This window comes from Poecile atricapillus, chromosome 3 (assembly GCF_030490865.1).
Source record: "Poecile atricapillus isolate bPoeAtr1 chromosome 3, bPoeAtr1.hap1, whole genome shotgun sequence".
NCBI lineage: Eukaryota > Metazoa > Chordata > Aves > Passeriformes > Paridae > Poecile > Poecile atricapillus.
The window spans coordinates 115,076,974-115,095,723 of record NC_081251.1 but is presented as its reverse complement, the minus strand read 5'-3'; the positions used below and the strand labels follow the sequence as shown (position 1 = coordinate 115,095,723).

The 18,750-nt window shown below is 39.6% G+C and overlaps 1 protein-coding gene across 2 annotated transcripts; it reads right to left on the bottom strand.

Moving 5' to 3' along the window:
* Positions 1-866: 866 nt before the first annotated feature.
* PNPT1 (polyribonucleotide nucleotidyltransferase 1) lies at positions 867-16,990 on the bottom strand. Of its 2 annotated transcripts, XM_058835951.1 has the most exons (29): positions 16,757-16,989; positions 15,283-15,343; positions 14,905-14,979; positions 14,353-14,458; positions 13,906-13,955; positions 13,382-13,445; positions 13,247-13,294; positions 12,438-12,551; positions 12,008-12,194; positions 11,778-11,829; positions 11,001-11,058; positions 10,756-10,852; positions 10,558-10,660; positions 9,700-9,770; positions 9,022-9,058; positions 8,202-8,268; positions 8,010-8,099; positions 7,654-7,707; positions 7,443-7,549; positions 6,829-6,900; positions 6,674-6,737; positions 6,036-6,119; positions 5,472-5,555; positions 4,724-4,830; positions 4,582-4,637; positions 3,959-4,037; positions 3,553-3,600; positions 3,040-3,198; positions 867-2,312 (listed from the first exon to the last, which is right to left on the bottom strand). In XM_058835951.1, the coding sequence occupies exons 1-28, from the start codon at positions 16,954-16,956 to the stop codon at positions 3,043-3,045; spliced, it is 2,391 nt and encodes a 796-aa protein (XP_058691934.1). In that variant the 5' UTR covers positions 16,957-16,989; the 3' UTR covers positions 867-2,312; positions 3,040-3,042. The 2 variants fall into 2 exon arrangements, with proteins under 2 accessions (XP_058691934.1, XP_058691935.1); XM_058835952.1 differs by lacking the exon at positions 6,036-6,119 and having other exon boundaries at positions 16,757-16,990.
* Between the last annotated feature and the right edge of the window lie 1,760 nt (positions 16,991-18,750).

The following is an 18,750-nucleotide window of genomic DNA, read 5'->3' as shown; positions in this document are numbered from 1 at the left end:
GCAAAGCAACATTTTCCACTGTGGTGTTGCACCTGCCAGCAGCTCACCCCATTACCACCAAGTTATCAATGTTGAGAATTCTCTGTTCTTCACCAAAACAAAGGATTTCATTAGGGTAGACAGCAGACAGAGCAACTCACAAGTGTCACAACATGAACAGCAGAGAGCTCCTTTTTTTTTGTTTTCCCAAGCAAGAAAGACAACTTATTCCTAAATCACTTCAAATTTCTTGGAGTGAAGTTAAGACTGTATCATTCCCTCTGGCAGGTAAATCCCAGAAGTACAATTAGGCCAGCTCTTATACTTTTATGATAGCACTTGTAATATTTATTGCTGGCATTTAAAGATACTCCAGCTCTTGACTCTCTGCACCTGCATGAAAACTTCAGACTTGTCAAATAAAGGCATTTCTGGCCCTTCTGAGTTGCTGCAATGCTGCACCTGCCCAGCTTCACTCTCCAAGGCAATTCCTTTCAATGGTTCCATTTAAGACAGGTCATTACAGAAGCTAATTATGTTAAGCAGTTAAGAAAGAAGAAATAAATCATGTTTCAAACACAGAAAAATATCTGCTGCAAAAGGACTGAGCTTGTTCTCTCAAGCCCTTTGGACCCACCTGGTTTCTGATCATAGCTGATCCCACCTGAGAGCCCGCGATGTCCTTCCCTCCAGGAAGGATCAGAGCAGCACAGGCTTTCTCAGCTCTTGGCTCCCATTGAGCTTCTCTCCCCAGGTAAGAGCAGCTGCTTTCTGCTCCTCCCAGCCACTGCCCAAATGTCTTCTTCCCCCGCCCCTTCCCATAGGGCCTAAAGCTGGTTCCAGATGCAGAAAGCCAGGCTGACTGTACAGGTTCTGCCACAGCAACATTAAAGTCATTTTGCTCCTTTATCATCACCTACCAAACAGACAATGCCCCAGCACTGCAGTAGCTGCTTTACTGAGACCAGCTCCACAACACAACCTCTCAGAAATTCCTGTACAACAAAGGGAGCTCAGCCTGGGAAAACCACTTCCATTGGGGTGCTCCATTTCTAGGCAGAGTCACCAGAAATGGCAACATCTGAGATTCTGTTCAGGGACTTTAACACTGACCTACATCATTTCATTAACACTATTCATATGTAACAATCACGTATCAGTCAACTGTCACACTAAGAAGTGACATCTGAATTCTTACTAAGAAATAATAAGACACAGCCCTCAAAGAGGAGGAAAAGATTGCCAAGGAAATCTTCCTTCAATCTTTCCAAACTTTTTTCAGTTTTTCAGTCTTACATTATGAAAGAGACAACTACAGAGCAGCATACCAGTCATTTCTTTCTTCTTTAATACTTTAACTTAGAATAAAAAAAGAAGTAATTTTTACTGTACATTCCCATTTCTCCTCTTCCCCAATGCTTTGTTTTTTCTTTCAGGTGGTTCAGAGCCCACTTGCCATCAGGTAGGAAGTTGATTTTCTTATTAGTTCTGCATACATATTGGTGAACATCAGAAGGACCCTGTTTGGTTTTCAAAGTCTGTACCTCACAGTAGAAAAACAAGTAATTCTCGTGAGCCCCTGGAAAATGTTTTGAAGTCTAAAAGAGATCAGTGAACTCACTGATGCAACATAATTTATAGAGGGATTAAGATACCCTTAATGAGGGTGGTTTAGGGGAAGATTTATCACCTCGATTGTTCAGTCCAAAAAAAAGTATTTTAATGTTTTAATTATGTATTTGAAAAGTCAGTGCTAACAAACCCAGGTGATAAGGGGTGATGTTTCAGCCAAGTTCTGCTCAGATATTGCAGCAGGTTGAGCCTTTTGAGAGTGATGTATTATTCTAAATCAGCATCCATCACGCTAAAGGTGATACTTTGAAGTCTTTATGTCTTGCTCAACATTCTTGTACACTGAAAAGCCAGGAAAACCTTGGCCAAGTGTGACTCTTGACCAAGTGTACAGGATAATTCCTTCTCCCACAAAAGACTTGTTCAGTTCTTACTTCCCATATTCACAGTTTTATTTTGAGTGGATAACTCAAAAGAGAATAATCTTTAGCACTCAAGTATCATCTCAGTCTGTAGAATTCTGTGTTCTTGTATTCTCATCTCAACCTTGCTACACAAGATGAGGGAATTGCTTGTTTCTGGTTTTATTTTAAAGTTTTTAATCTATTTGAAGGCTTTGAAGTTCTACATCACCTTTAAGCATAAATGGTGTCTATTTTATAAATATGATTCGCTACCATCCAGCTGCAGATCCTTGTGAGGACATGTAGAGGTTCTAGCAAAGGTCACTTGTACTTTCACCAACTATCACGCCTTTTTTCCTGAAAAAGAGAAAACATTTTTGTAACCAACTCATTATATCAAGGTATGAGATTCAAAAACATTCCTTAAAACCAAGATTTCTTCAGAGTTTTCCCTTCTTTTTGTGCTGTCAGTCATTCCTTGAAGATTGCCAGAGATTGCCTTGAGTTCCCACTGGTGCACTGTGCATTTGCCAACCTTGCTGTGTAACTGCTCCTGATTTTAACATCAGACACCTTCCTGCTCTAGCAGCTTTCTAACAAGCAAACCCACACAAATTTTGGGAAAAGTTGAGGCATAAGCCTTCTGACAGTCAAATACACGCTGGAAAACTACTTCTAAGGAAGAGCTTTGGCTATTTCATTAATTGACTGAAATCTTCTCCACTAATCAAGAAAGCAGCTTATTTTTTCTTCTCTTCCAATACCCTATTTGGGTTTTTTTTCTTTAAAAAATAGAGAGAAAAGATGCTGGAGATAAACAACTAAGTTTGTTTGGTACAGGGGGAGCTGTCCTGACTGCCTGAGACTGTCAAGGCATTTAAACCAATTTCACAACATCGAACTTTCTCCAGCTCCAGCGTGTGAAGGGCCAGTTGTTAATTCCCAACAAGCTCCAACAGAGCTGGCAAGCAGTGCCTGCACAGCACTGAGGGGTAACTGCTCAGTACAAACCCAGACTGCCACAAGTCTTTGGCAGAGCTGAAGTGCAGCCCTGAGTCAGCTGAAGCTGCTCTGCTGGCCTTACCTGTCACTGGGATGAGGTGGATGTCTGTGGAACAGCCCCTCCCAGGACAATGCTGTTTTTGTCTGTCAGGGTTTTCAGGGTGCTGCTGGCTGGGGACTGCAGAATTTTACGTGAAAGCCTCATTCTGCCATCAGTGGGATCACGGCCAAAGTATTTAACCTGGTAAGGAAACAAAGCACTTTCACACTGAGCAACTTCAAGTGCTGGAAATAGCATTTTCCTTAAAAGATGGGGGGGGTTGGGTTTGAGTTTTTATCAATTTGATGCTAGAAGAGCCATAAATAGGCATCCTTTAGCCTATATTTCTACCAAATTATGTGGTGCCTAGATAGTAAAAGTATGATTTTAAATAAATCTAATTTGAATGATCAGGCCTTTAACTAGCACAGAAAGGGAATCCAATATGGAAAAATATCTTCTTCATAAACACAAAATATATAATTAGAAAAAAAAATCAAATTTTTAAATACAAACAGCATTTCATTAGCATTTTAAAGTTAAAAAAATAATTACCTGAATTTCTTGTCCAACTTCTAATCCCAGGGCACTAGGGTGTTTAATCTAGAACAGTGTTTTTCAGAAAGAAAATGATCAGAGTTTGTTCTAAAAATCCCTTCTTTCAGGGGTTCTTCATGCTACACTTCAGCCCAGTGGCTCAGCAGTACCTTAGGAACAACAGGTTTCTGAACATTACATGGAAAAAAAGCATTGCAGAGCCAAAGAACTTGGTGTAAAAACCATTGCAGCAGGCACACAGTTGATTCTTTGCAGCTTGAAGGCAGAGCAGGAAGAATTAGAACAAAAAAAGTGCTGCTAATTAAGCTGGAAATGTGGAACAACACTAAGTGTGTTACAGCTATGCTGACTGGTTAAAAATAAATCTAATTTCCCATTTAATACTTGTTTAAGGATGGGTTACCTTTCTTTGATCCAGCTGTGAATTATGAAGTAATACTGGGGTCATGTTTGGGTAGAGTTTTACCATCACTCCAGAATCTCTGCAGCAGGAAACAGCACAGTTATTTCCAAGTGCATCAAGAAAAGTCCACATTTCACTCTGCATATGGTCCCCAAAGCAAGCATTCATAAACTTCTCATGAACAAAATTTTACTCATCCCTTCTTAAAAATCTTTTATCCATCCTAACATGTCCACTCATTTTTCCTTAACTGAAAGTGGATGAGAATTTCTTAGTATTTCAGTAACAGGTACTATCCAAAATGTAATTTTTACAAGACAAATACTGTGATGAAAAGCAGAAAGCAAATTCATACCATGACTTTCAGATTCACAGATGAAAAAGGCCTTAAGCTGTATGATTTAGAGACATTCCAAAAACTAACAAACAGCAAAAAAACCCCAGCTTTATCAGGAAACAAAATATTTTCACCAGAAAAAGTATCAAAAATGGTGCAGGTGCCAATATCCCCAGCATAAGTTTGGCACTCCAAAAAAACCCAATGATTATTTTACATCATATTTAGGTATCAGGAATACAGCTATGAAAGTAAATTAATTTCAACTCCAAAGCACTTTTTATACCTTATTTCAGTAATTGTGGCTGTATAAATTGCCCCAAATTCCAAATTAACTTCTTGCTGTGGAAGACAAAAAGAAGAAACCAATAAAACATGAAGTCACAAAGAGCAAACTGGAGAAGTTGAAGGCAGAAGTCTGTCCTTACATCATCTTTGCAGATTTCCCCGATGAATTCCCTGGCTTCGTGCATTGCCCCCGGCGTGGGGGCGAACACAGAATACGTCTCCTCATCCAGCTGACTTACAGTCACTCCTGAAAATGGGGATTTAGGACAGCACTTAGGGGCAGAAAAGGCACGCTCAGTAAAGACTTGCTCAGAGCACAATGGTTTGGCACACTCATTAAGACTTCAGATTTCTAATCATTATTTAATCTTCTTTAATTAAGGCATTGAACAATTTCATATGGTCACCACCTCCTTGCAAATACCTCGAAAAACTTGTGGGCCATAAAGGAACACAAAACTAATTTTATAATCCTTTAAGGGTGGGGGGAAAGAAATCCTGAATAAACGTTGAGGGTTATGAATCAATTTTCCAGAGATTTTAAATAATACTTGCATTAATAGCTGAGGGAAATGAAAGTGTTTTGGAGTCACAATGGTAAAATTCTTTGCCCTTCTAGAGTTCTGTGGCCAGACCACATAGGCTTTCAACCAAAAGGAAGTAAGATTTTTCCTCCTTTTCTCCACCCTAATCCCTGAGAAGCATTAAACAAGTTCACCAGAGCATTAAGGGTTTCAGGTCCAAAGCAAAGCATCTACCTGGACTCTACAGATATCAGAATTTTTTCATTTTCAGTTTGCACTGAGCATTGAAACAGCTCAGCATTCAAGTCTGAAACAAAGGGAAACACACAAAGATAAATTATCACAGGGATCAAGAATGTCTCACCAGTCTGAGCTTGAAGCTTCTTCAAATTATAAGCCCCAGGACCAACAAATCTTAATCTTTTTGATAATGGAACGTGGATAGTTTCTGAAAGAACATTTAGAAATCCTTTGAAGTGCTAAACATAATCATCTTGAAAGCTATCACACAAAAAGGCACATTCCTTTAATCTCTTACAGCTACCTGTGGTATTTGCAGAACAGGGATGTAATTACAGGTAAGAACTGAAAGAAATGAAGACACAGAGTACACTCTGATGACTGTAAATTACTTGAAGACATACTGATACTCTGATCTATATCAATTCTGATATTGTGGGAGCTTCACATCACTTAAATTCTGTTTTCTGGTGTATACTGAAACTGAAGTGCTACCCCACGTGGCAATAAAAATCCCCCCAAAATATCCAAAAATAACCAAAACCCCTCCACAAATTATCTCCACAGGGCAACAGCAAAAATATATAAAAATCAATCATTAGGAAAAGAAAAAAAAGCTATTTTAAGCAGAAGTTTATTGTTAAAAAGCAAATTATATGAAAGCTATGAATTCACACCATAACATTACCTACAACTGGTCCACTTTCTTTTCTGTTAGGTCTGGGTTTTGCCAGTGTTTGGTTCATAATTTGTAAGATCTCCCTCTTTGCAGCTAGAGGGAATAATAATAATAATAATAAAATCAGCAATTTTGTGTATGATTAAAATAAATGTATGAAGTTTTTGTTATGCAGTAGAAAAACATTCCTTATCAAAACCTGTCTCCTGCCTAGCTGGAGAATGTCAGGCTGGAAGTTTTCCAACTCATGAAATCCTTATTAAACCACGTAGCTTCATCTTCTCATGTGCTTCAAGAATATTTTAGCTGCACATGTCAGAATACAGATGGCAGCAAGTTTCACTTGTAAATATAGCTGAATTTATGTGGAATGAGAGAAAGTTTGCTGTTATTTTTATAACATTATCCCGTTGGACTTAAACAAAGACAAGTAATGTGCTTTAGTCCAAATCACGCAATGGCTGAAGTTACTTTGAAGTTAGTTTGGAGCTTATTGATTAAGCCAAACCCATTTCATAAAGATAGAAGCTTGGTTTTTTCCACAGTGAGAACAAAAAAATGAATAGTTTATTATTTAGTTTCATAAAACTTAAAACCATTTATCATTTAGTATGATAAAATGAGTGTAAATCCAAGAACAGACCTACCTGTAGCTTGCTGAATAGCTTCCACCACAATTTTTATTGGTATTCCTGGCAGCTTGAGATCAACCTGAGAAAAATTAAGTGCCATCAACATGTCAGGAAAGCTCTTCTAATACTCTCTGAGAGTTTCACTTGAGGAAGATTTCATGTCACAATACCTGCAGTGCTGTTATCCCTTTGTTGGTGCCTGCCATCTTGAAATCCATATCTCCATAGTAATCCTCAATTCCCTGCCAGCACAGACAGACAAAACCAAGTTGGAGTCATTCTATCCCACTATACCAAAAGAGGAATTACTTCTGAGATTTCCAGCTTTATTTTGCTGTTCAGGATTAACTCTGTTCCTTTCTCTCCTTGGAAATTAAGAGCTTTTGTGGACAAATTTCTGATCCACAGCTGATCTTGTGCTCTCAGTGGCTGCACATTTTGCTCCCCAGCCACTCTTCCAAGTGCTCATTCTCCACCCAATACATTGTATTTTCCAGTAAATTATTCATCTTTTTCTCCCATAAGAAAAGACAACATTAATGGGAAGGAGAAAGCTTATGAGTGCTTAAATAACTAATAATACAAAAAATAAGAAACACGATTAGACATTTAATACAAATTTTTCAAAATATGGGAAGAATTTGGGAGATGAAACAGAAAAGATACAACTAATTTTTCCAGGAGCTATGTTCCAGAATTGACTGGGCAAAAGGTTACAAAAGAAGGCCCAAAGGGGTATTTTTCAGCAGCAAGCTGAAATAATAACAATGTGAGGAGCACTCACCAGGATGTCTGTCAGCAGGCGATAGTCCTCGATATCCCCTTTTCCCTGAGCACACTTGGTAACGAGGCCTATGGCTACACCTGCCACTGCATTTGACACTGGAACTCCTAGGAATGGCAAAAACCCCACATTTTTGAAGCTTTTGCTCATTTCCAGACCCTGTAACACATTATCACGTGCAGCTTATCCTTGCAAGTGCCACGTTTTGTACCTGCATCCATTAGTGCCAAACTTCCACCGCATGCAGAAGCCATTGAGGAGGATCCTGGAGTGGGATTACAGGAAAAAAACAGGGATTAAACATTCAAAAATGGGTCTGAATACAAACTAGAGTTATCATCCTCATCCTGTAGCACAAAAGTGCCCCAAAATACCATTTTATTAAACCAAGAAAGGTCCATTGCTCATGAACACGTACCCTTAAATATTTCAGGTAATTGTTATTAAGAACATTTAAACAGCAATCTATTATTTAGCATGCCTATAAATCAAGTTTGTCAAACCTAACCTTTTTAAGAACCAAATTTAGTTTCCAGCATCATGTTAAAAACAAGAAAATCCCAATACCATTTGATTCTAAGACTTCAGAAGTAACTCGGATTGTGAATGGGAAATCCTGGGGTATAACTGGTTTCAAAGCTCGTTCTGCCAGTGCACCTGTTCAAAGAAAAATCCAAAACAACCACTAAGTGATCCATAAATAAAAAACAGATAAAATACTGGAACTTTCAGCATGGAATTTCTCTAGTCTGGACTTACCATGTCCAAGCTCTCTTCTGTTCATCCCAGTAACTTTGCCAATCTCATTGGTTGCGTAAGGTGGAAACTATGAAGCAAAAAAATGTGCACACAGAAAATTAACCTGCTTTTCCATTTTAAAACATACACTTAGAAAAAGATCTTTGAAGTTTTGGTGCATCTCAAGGTAAAAAATACATTAAAAACAAAATAATCAAACCACCACATGACTTCTATCAGTCACTTGGCTTGCAAGCCAGGACCAGTTTAGGTAATGTTTAGTAAATGTTTTACTTCCACAGGACAAAAGAGAATAAAGCAGAAGCAAGGTAGCTAAGACAGAACACAAGAAGCTTCCTCCAAAGAAACCTGTCAAACAACCTAGCAGAAATGTTATTTCTGTCACAGAGATAATGGAACAAGATCTGCCTGTTGCCTGTAGGAAACACTTAGGGCAAGCTCCAAAGGCTGAGTGAGATCCAAGATGTAAAAGCATTTATTTACTATTGCTGTGCCACGTCAGCTGAACATATTAATAGAGTTTACTAAAAATAATGGCACAGGTTAATCCTGCTTTCAGTAAGAACCTGTTCTGAAGGAGCTCACTTAATGTTATGCCATTAAAAAGCCTGTATAAAATGGCAATTTACAAGTTACCTACTGCTTTTCAGGAAACCAGCACTTCTGCTCATATAAATTCATGCATGAATTAGCATAAATACATTTTAGCAAAGCTAGAGCTAATTTATAATCTTGGAAGTGATCAGCTGCACCTTTAAAAGCAAGATATCAAGCCCTTCTGTGAATCATGCAGAAAGCTGTAACACAGGAAAAGTCTCACCTCATAATGCAGCATGAAGTTTTTATCTTTTATTCCACTATTAATTAAAAACAAGACGATGTCAAAAAAGGAGAAACCAAACATGTTTTACACACAACAGGTAATTCAAACTAATATTGTTATGCTTACAAATGGACCCAGCCAAAACCAACAAATCAATACATTTGCTGATCACTCACAGTTACCAAAATTAGAGAATATGGACAAACTCCTCCAGGGTAACAAAGATTTAGCTACAGTAAAGCTGAGACATTAAAATGCAAAAGCTCCCACATTGGGATGAAATCATTGGGGTGACATCACTGAAATGTGGCTTTAAAGCAGATGAATTTCACTTCAGCCCTCAGCCATAAAGTGTTCAAAGCTCGAGGACCAGCTTGCTACATCCTAAGTTAAATTTTCCACAAACATTAAATGTATTTGTGAATATATGAAATATATGAACCAGACTGGATGTTACTTGTAGCAGTCCAGTTTGAAATGTGTGCTTTGGAATTAATGTTACCCTCACAAAAACCCACTGCCATGATCTCTGGAAAACAGGCCACTTCAAAGTCTAATTTTACACATTTTTCAGTCCTAAAAAAGTATCCATGACAAAGTTCAAGGGAATTTTATCAAATGTGTTTAAATGCTCACCCTCTTGTTGCTACTGCCAAAGCACCAAGATATACATACCTCACTGCTGTGGAGATAACATCTGATTTTACACTCGATTCTAGAGAGTCAAATGTAACTGTACACAGAACCTAAAATAAAAATGAGGTAAAATAAAAAATAAACCCAGCCTTCACAAATGCTACTGTTTATGAAGAATCAAAAAGAACCAAGTTCAGAAGCAAATGAGAAGCCATCAGCTACAACTTGTACAACGTTTTTCTCTCCATCACACAAACTCATTCATAATAAAGATCACACAATCTTACAAGAAACCCCATTAAAAAATACTAATTTAATGCTTAAGTAGCAGCCAAGAGCAGTTTGCTCCCTAAGAAACATTTAAGAGACAGGGCCAGCTTCAGCCACGATTGTTTGTGGTTGTTTGTGCCTGCTTCCCACACAGACCTGCAGTGGGTGTTATTTTTAGTGGGAGAAAGCTGAGGAGTAAATCACTGTTTGCAACTGCCACCCTAAGCCAGTGTAATAAGAAGTCAGATTAATGGCTGGCAGCCTTCCAGCAAAAGGAGCTGTAAAAGTACAGAAGACCAGATCTCAAGTATGATTTTAATTCAATCCACCCAACAGCTGACACTTTTGGCAAAGAAGAGGAAAAAAATCCTCTCATTATTGCAATTTTTTGGGTAAAATTTCCCTATTTGGTTCAGGTTACGAATGAAGCTGCTTTTAAAAGATTTCTCATGACGTGCACAATTTAGCAGAGCCCTACACACCGATGTACTTACCAGCCTACACACCATTTCTGCTTGTTGCTATTTAAATGTGAAAAAAAAAGGAAACCTGGCATTTAAATGAAAGACCCAAATCTTTCAGCTCTTGGTAATTCATTGATCATTTCTGATGTTTAAGTGACACTACCTGTGTTTGACCTCTTTGAAATAAGGCTGATCCATGAAGCATTTTGAACATGTCCACTTCACATTTAATGTCTCTGAGGGAAGTCAAATCTCTCCCATCACACCTGAAGTGACAAAGAGAAATTAAGAGATCAGTTCAAGTACAGTCTTGGATTAAAAGCTGACAGAAATATTATCAGTAGGAGTTTGACACACCCACCTTCTATATTCACTTAGCACAAGATTTCTAAAAATATCCTTTGAAACCACATTGAAAGATTCCATGATTTCGTAAGGCTCAGCCTCCGGAAATTTTTCTGGGTATAGAAAAGAAATTGCATCTGAAGTTGGGAAATTAATTTTATTGAACTCTTACTAATATAGCTTCCAACAAAGAGCACACTCTAACTCCAAGCAGTGCTATCTCCATTGAAGCATTCTCTAAATATTAACACAAAATAATACCTTTCAGCTGTTCTTCTGTTTCGAGCCTTATTTTGTTGATTGCCTCATCTCTCGAAATCTAGAACACAGGATTTGCAACCAGTTAACTCTACAGGGCCAAACAACAACAGAGGTTTGGGGCTGTGTCTGGTTTAAGGATCTGCAAAAATTTAAGGAGTAAGAAACAGAACTGTCAGACAAATTCAAAAATCAATCATCAGGTTGGAAGAGACCTCAAGGGTTGCGTGGTCCAACCTTTCTTGGCAGAAGCACAGTCTAGACAGGATGGCCCAGCACCCTCCCCATCTGAATCCCAGAAATGTCCCACACTGGGGAGTCCACCACTTCCCTGGGGAGGTTATTCCAGTGACTGATAATTTCCCCCAAGGAGAACATTGCTCTTGTGCCCAATCAGAATCTCTCAGGATTAACTTTCAACCATTTCCCCTCATCTTTTCCTTGTGACTCCTTGGGAAAAGGGAGTCTCCACCTCCACATAATGCAAACTAATATTCTGGTAGGTAAGAACTTAAGAGAACAATTTATTATTACTATTACAAATAGATTCAGGGAAGGAGACAAGATTAAATTACAGTATCACTGAGGTTGGAAAAGACCGCTGAGATCATCAATTCCAACCTGTGATCACCAGCTTGTCAACCAGACCGTGGCACATCCAGTCTTTCCTTAAAACACCTCCAGGGACAGAGCTTAGAGCTAAAAGCTGCAAGTACTCAATCCTGTTACAGTTTCATTAGGATATTAATTTTTTAAAAAAATTACATAATGATTACTTACTTTATCATGGCTTGAGTCTGTGAACACTGCATAGATCTTGTTAGAAGCAAGTCTTTAGGGAGAAAAGGAAGAATTTTTGAAAACAAAGCTTAAAAACTACTTTCTATAATTAGGGGGTTTTTTTGAGGACTAAATATTTGAAAAGTATTTAGTAAAATACCAGTCTGGTGAAAGCAGCAGACTGGTACTTATAAACATTCCTCCATCTGCATTATTTATTGTGAACTTACTTCTTTGCAAGTTCCACGATCTCTTCAGGAGCAATAAATAATTTCTGGACAGCTCTCTTGACCACGCCCTGCTCCTTCACCAGCTGCTGAATGCCCTGGATGATCTGCTGGGTCTGCTTCACCCCCACTTTGATGGCATGGCAGAAGTCTTGCTGCAAGATGTTCTCAGCAGTTGCTTCCAACATAACTGCCAATGGAAAGGGAAAAATTCAGTCAATTCCCGTTTTATTGTCCAATAGCAATCTAACTCAACTGAGGAAATAAAATGAACATTAAACTGCATAAATATGAGGGAATCTAATTAATTAACCAAAAGTTACCTATCACTGTTGTTTGCTCCTTCTATTATATAAAAATCCACATTTTGAAGATAATGAAAATATCTGCAAAGATTTCCAAGCCCTCAACAGACAACAATGAACCTGCTTACCAACTTGGCTTTGTGGAGCTCCAGCAACAACTAAATTTAGAGCACTAGAGGCCATCTCTTTTCGAGTTGGATTGATAACAGTCTCTCCATCCACCAGCCCTACCCTCACTGCACCTGCAAAGAAACTCCAGAAAGTCATTATTGTAATAAGGAAGTTCTTTAAGGCAACACTTTACTTTGAAAGTTACACAGCTGTTAACAATAATTAAAGCTACAGACTAAATCTAAAATATCACCACGTTGACTGGATATTAAGAACAAAACTAGAAGACAAAATTACCTAGTCTATTTTTCTTTTGGGTACTATTACTGGGTAGGGCAAATAACACCAAGTAGTATTACACACAATGCTGTGAGTGTACTGGGAGTTTTTTGTCATTTCAGCACGTTTTCTAGAAAAAAAAAGCAGCTGAAAGGAAGATACTTGTTCAAGATTTGTCCTTGGGTAGATCTTTTCAGAGAAAATGTTCACAGTTAAATAAATCTCTTTTTGAGCTCCTTGAGGAAAAGTATTCTGAAGCAGCTATTTTCCAAACAATGCTTTTGTATTTATATATTTCTCTTAAGAGAAAATTAACTTATTGATCTCTACAGTACACTATTTCTGTATTGTAATTCCTCCCAGAAGTGCATTTAGTCCAGAAGAAATAATCCTTTGAAGTGCAATAATCCTATCCATTGTGAAATTATTCCCAATGCTTGAAATTTAATGTTTAGATTCAGCTTCTAGTTAAAAAACCAAAGTACCACCTGTGGTCTAAATTTTCCATTACATTAAAATCACCCAAGATTTCAAAATGTTTCCTTACCAATAGGACCATTCCAGGGGATATCAGACAAGGCAAGTGCTGCAGAAGCTGAAAGGAAGACAAAAATCTGGATTAGAAAAAAAAACAGATCTCATTAAATCCCACTGAAGCACCAATTTCTCACAGCCCTCTTACCTCCATTAATTGCCAGAACATCAGGATCATTGACACCATCTACTGCTAAAAGATTACAAAGGATCTGGCATAAGATAAAAGACAATGAATAATTTTGACCTATACATTTTTATGAGCTGTCAACACAAAGCTAAGGACACAAAAAAACCCCCACATTCCACATATCTACACAAGCCTATGCTGCACATGGAAATTTTTTCAGGTATTTAAAATAGGAAGCTGAAAACAAACCCCCACAAATGGATAATATTGTATCACATCATATATAAAATATTTACCATTAGCAGCTTTCCTCTCTTGTACAGAGGAAATTTTAATTTTGTTCCTGTATCTTGACAACAAAATTTGGAAAGTAGGATGTAATAATTTAAGACAACAAGACTAATTAACATTACACTTGTTTGTGAAGTGCAAACCCCTCCTTGATGTTAACAAAAACAGCTTTTTTCTTAAAACAGGGCCTGTATCATGATACTTTCTTTGGCCATATCCAAGTTTTCTGTTTTGAAGGTAGCATGACCTACCTGTGTATCATAAAAGTAGCCTGCAGGGAAGAGTGGTCTGATTGACCGATCTGCAAAGGAAATAATCAAACTCTAAGAAGTTTGGTTTCAGTAATTAACATTCAGTTTGTCTTGCAACCACCCCACAAGAAACTGACAAAATTGGTTGTTTTTTTTTTTAAAAAAAAGGAAAAAAAAAGAAAAAAAAAAGAAAAGAAAAAAAAGGAATAAAGAAAGAAAAAAAAAGAGAAGGCAGAGAACCCAGCAAGATATTAAGATATTAAGCATGACATAGATAACCTTAAAATTTCAATTGTATGGATAAACAATAAATTAAAAGTTTGTTTTCTGGCATTACTACAGAAACTGCTCTGCAAACAGCAGTTATAAATTACTATTGTTTTCCAACACTCATGAGAAAATTACAACATTTTTAAAATCCATTGTAAAGAAAATGTTTTGGCCTACCTATTACTCTGCTTGTAAGAATTTCTTTATCAGTGGAACCAAGCTCTCTTCTTAGATAGTTTGTAGGAATTCTTCCTGCTGCAGCAGCTTTCTGTCGGTAGTCAACCTTCCAAAGGCAATTCAGGGATTATTAATGACAACTGATTATTTACTGCAGAGCCACAGAAACCCTCAGAGGGGACCCCCAGGGATCATCCAGTTCCAACCCCAATTATCTACTTCCCACCCTGAACAATCCCAGCCCTTCCAGCCTCACAATCCAACCAGTTTTCCACACAACCAAACCCCAACATCTGGGCTTGGATGTTGTGGCAAAGTTCACACTGGCTTCGAGGAAACCTCACTAAAGCCAAGGCACACAACATCCAAGGCTCATCCCTCACTCACACAGGGACCCTGGATTTTATCACCAACTGCAATTCTGAAGTCCAGGGTCTCTCATCTACTGTTTATATTCCTCACTCTCCTCATCCTGAACTCCACTCTTGAAGGACTGTGACTGCTAAGCTGACCACTGATTAACACAAAACTAATTCTGTCTTTAGTACTTACCACTAATGGCATAAACTGAGATGGAGAGGGCTTGGTTTTGCTGACTGCTGTGACCATCACTGCTGTGTCACCTAGCTGGGTTACGAAAAACAGGTAAACACTGAAGTTATCTGAAAAGAAAATAACTTCCAATGTTTTAAACTTACTCCCAAACCAGTCATTCTTAAGAATTATACTCTGCAGAAAACCACCACATAAATATGTGCTTCACACCACTGCTTTTCAAACACAATTTTTTTCCTAAAAAATACAGCTGGCCCTTCATTAGAGATTAAATTACCACTTGAGGATCTATATCCCACAGCCTCTGATGCCCAATGACTTTTAAGACACAGGAATTTTGAAGCTGCACAAATTTTGACTATTTTTTGTTTTTACCTGAACAACAGCAGATCCATCAGCAAACTTTGCAAGTTTTCCAGAAGACAGCTCCATCTTTCTAAAGGAAAGAAACAACCTGTTACATGAGTTTATGGTGAATTCATGGATGTTTTCCAGCAATTTCTGCACTCATCTGTAGCCCCAACTGCACAGAATGAAGGCTATGCTTCATAAGAGATATAAAAATCCTCCTTAGATACAAAACCTGAACCTCTTTGAACAAAAGTGACCAAAATGCCTTAAATTTCGAGGCTTTAGCCTCAAGTGAGTGTCCTGTCTCCTCTACCTTAAAGCAAAGCCTTGAAGCACATCAGCTATCCCCAGGAGTTACATCCATGCCTTGGAGGCAAAGATGAATCATCCCCTTTACCAGCTGGGCTTTAGGCAAGGGGAGCTGCTTGCATCTCACCACAGCTGCAGAATATTCTCTCCTTCGTGGCAGAGAATGGAGATCAACAAAGCAATGATGACACACTTGAGAGTGAAATATGGATTATTTATTCCAGAGCTGTGCTGGGTGCTCAGTGCTACTGCACAAGTCCAGCACACCCTCCTGACTTTCCATGTCATTATTTACAAATGGAAATCCAGAGCTGCTCCCTTCCCAAGCACAGCCCCTCTGTTAGGATTAGTTAGTAATTTCTGTACAAATTATCCCAGGTAACTTGTTCACATGCTCAGGAGAACCACCTAGGCAAGGCCCTTATGACCTGTAGATGTGACTTTTACTGTTATAATGAACACAGTTCAGCTAAAGACTCACAGAATGGTTTGGGTGGGAAGGGATCCTGAAGATTATTGAGTTCCACCCCTCCACTATCCCAGGTTACTCCAAGCCCCATCCAACCTGGCTTTAAACACTTCCAGGGATGGGGCAGCCACAGCTTCTCTGGGCAACCTGTGCCAGAATCTCACAGGGAAATTTTTTTTTCCCTACTATCCCGTCTAAACTTCATGTCTTTCAATTTTAACCAATTCCCCCTTGTCCTCCAGAATGTCATAAATAGTCTCTCCATCTCTCTAGGCAGCTCCCTTCAGCTCCTGGAAGGCCACAATTAGGTCACTCCAAAGCTTTTCTTCTCCAGGCTGAATAATCCCAATTCTCTCAACCTTTCCTCACCGGAGAGGTTTCCATCCCTCTGATCAACTTGGTGGCCTCGAATATTTTACTAAGTTGGCAGTGTACACATAGACATCCATCAGCATCTTGATTTTTTACATCCTTAGGGCTCGTTAGCTCCCGGATGCCCCTGACCAAGCGATGACAAGACTGATTGCACTGCTCTGGTCTCCCTTCTTGCTGACTAGGCTTTGCCGCACATCACGATCAGACATCAAAGACCGTCCCAACTGAGGATAAACTCGACACATTCCGCGTTTTGCACCAGTTTTTCCTCACGTTTGCTTTCCTCTCCAGCCGGGACAGCGCTCTGCCCTGCCGCGCCCCCCCACTCCCCTCAGAGCCCCTCACCTGCCGCCCACCTCCACCGTCACGGCCCGCCCGGACCCGGCCTTGGGCCCCACCGCGGCTCCGCGGGCGGGCACCCAGGGCAGGGCAGGGCGGCCCGGGGGCAGGACCGGCAGAACCCGCCGCCACCGCGCCGCGGCCCCGCCGCCATCCCGGGACAGCGCGCCCAGCGCGGCGCGGCCGCAGCTCGTGGCGGCCGCCATAGCGCCCGCTGCAGGAAAGGGCGGCCGCGCGATTGGCTCGGGGGAGCGGCGCCGCGCAGTAAGAGCGAAGCGGATTGGCTAAGGCGCCGCCGCGCCGGTTTCGGTTCCGTACGGCCGCTATAGCGGCTGAGGAGGGTCAGGCGGCGCAGAGCGCGCGAATGCGGGTGCTCCGCCACTCGCGAATCCTGAGGGAAAAAGCTGCAGAAAAAGGTGCGAGGCGGCGCCTGAGGCGGCCTTGGAGCCACACTGGGCTGGAATCTGAGGGAAACCCTCTCGAACGGGGCCTCGGACCGAGGAAGAGGACACCTGCACCGGCTGCCGCCTCTTCCCGCCGCTGCCGCCTCAGGAGCCCAGGTGGCGCCCGGGAGAGCCGGTAACGTTACCGCCAAAAGCTCCCCACCCTTCCTGAGGGGCAGGCCCAGAGACCGGCTTAAATTCATGAGGGGAAAAATACTTGCATTTGGAATGAATTTACCTCGCAGACCTTGCTCTGTGATGCACCCACAAAAATACCACTGAAAAAACAAAAAACAAACCAAGCCAAACAAAACACACCAACAAAACAAAACTAACAGCCCCCCCAAAACCAAACGAAAAAAACACCCCAAACCAACCAGCCAAAAAAAAAAGCCAAACAAAAAACCAAAAATAACCCCAAAACACCCCTTTAAGCCAGGAACACTTGGCTTCTGCAAGAAGGCTAGAGCACAAATATAATTTATCACAAACTTTGTGTGCTCTTAAATGCTCAGAGTGCATCAGAATGTCACTCAGGGGACAGTGGTTTGGTTACTTTATTAATCATTCCTCAGTGCAATGCAAAATAGATTAGTAATTAGCTAATGTCACTGAGGTGAGTGAACAATAATGTGATTGTGGAGATCTCATCACACCAACAGTGAGATAATTTATATTAATTTAATCCCATATGTATATGTCACACATCACCTTTAACTCATCTGCCATCTGGATTTAACAATTTAAATTTGGCAAGTAATTAATAAAAAACTTAATAAATTACTACCATTTTATTTCTAAAGCTATTTTGGTACTACTTGTTTACTTAACTGGACTCTTCTGTCCAAGCTGCTTTTATAGGAACCAGATTCACTGGGAGAACAGTCCAAGCAATAATTTTTCTTTTGTGCCAACGTTTCTTATCTTTTCGGCAAGACAGAAAAGAGAGAAGTAAAATGATCAGAAACTTGGGATTTGGCCTGGGCAACAGGGCTGTTAATTTTATCCAGATTTACAATTTATTGATACAGTTTTATTTGGTACAAGAATATATTAGGTGGCAAAGCAGAAACGTTCCCCATATTCTCTTGAATTCACATTCACTTTGCTGCTGACAAACAGACAATTGTTTGGAATGTTTTTTATGTAACTATTACAATTGCTATTCTCACACTCACCAAGATGGTAAGTGAACATTTCATCGCTGTCATGGACTAACAAACTATGGCCATACCACTGTCATAGGAAAAGGATAGCAGAGCTTGGATTTCATTCAAAGTACTAGGCAGCAAACAAAATTAATGTTTAACATAACGAAAAAAAAAAATGGTTCATTTATTAAGAAAGATTTGCACTTAATTTCCCGCTTCATTAAATTTTCTCAGTTTTTGCTTTTTTTTTTCCTTTAATTCCACTGTTGGAAATTGAAACAAAAACCCCAAAACAAGCCACAAAAAAAGTTCATTATTAAAGCTCGCAGGAGAGCAGCAGTAGTTTTTGAGCCTTTTCTAACAGCCCCTGTCACACTGAAATAAACATATTTAAAATCTCCCTGTG

What these genes read in the sequence shown, in the direction of transcription:
- PNPT1 (XM_058835951.1), bottom strand. Translation starts at nt 16,956, where the DNA reads ATGGCGGCCGCCACGAGCTGCGGCCGCGCCGCGCTGGGCGCGCTGTCC. An exon ending in TCTTACAAGCAGAGTAATAG is followed by an intron (nt 13,956 to 14,352) that starts GTAGGCCAAAAC and finishes TTTCCTTTGCAG; the next exon opens with ATCGGTCAATCAGACCACTC. An exon ending in TGTTCTGGCAATTAATGGAG is followed by an intron (nt 13,295 to 13,381) that starts GTAAGAGGGCTG and finishes TCTTCCTTTCAG; the next exon opens with CTTCTGCAGCACTTGCCTTG.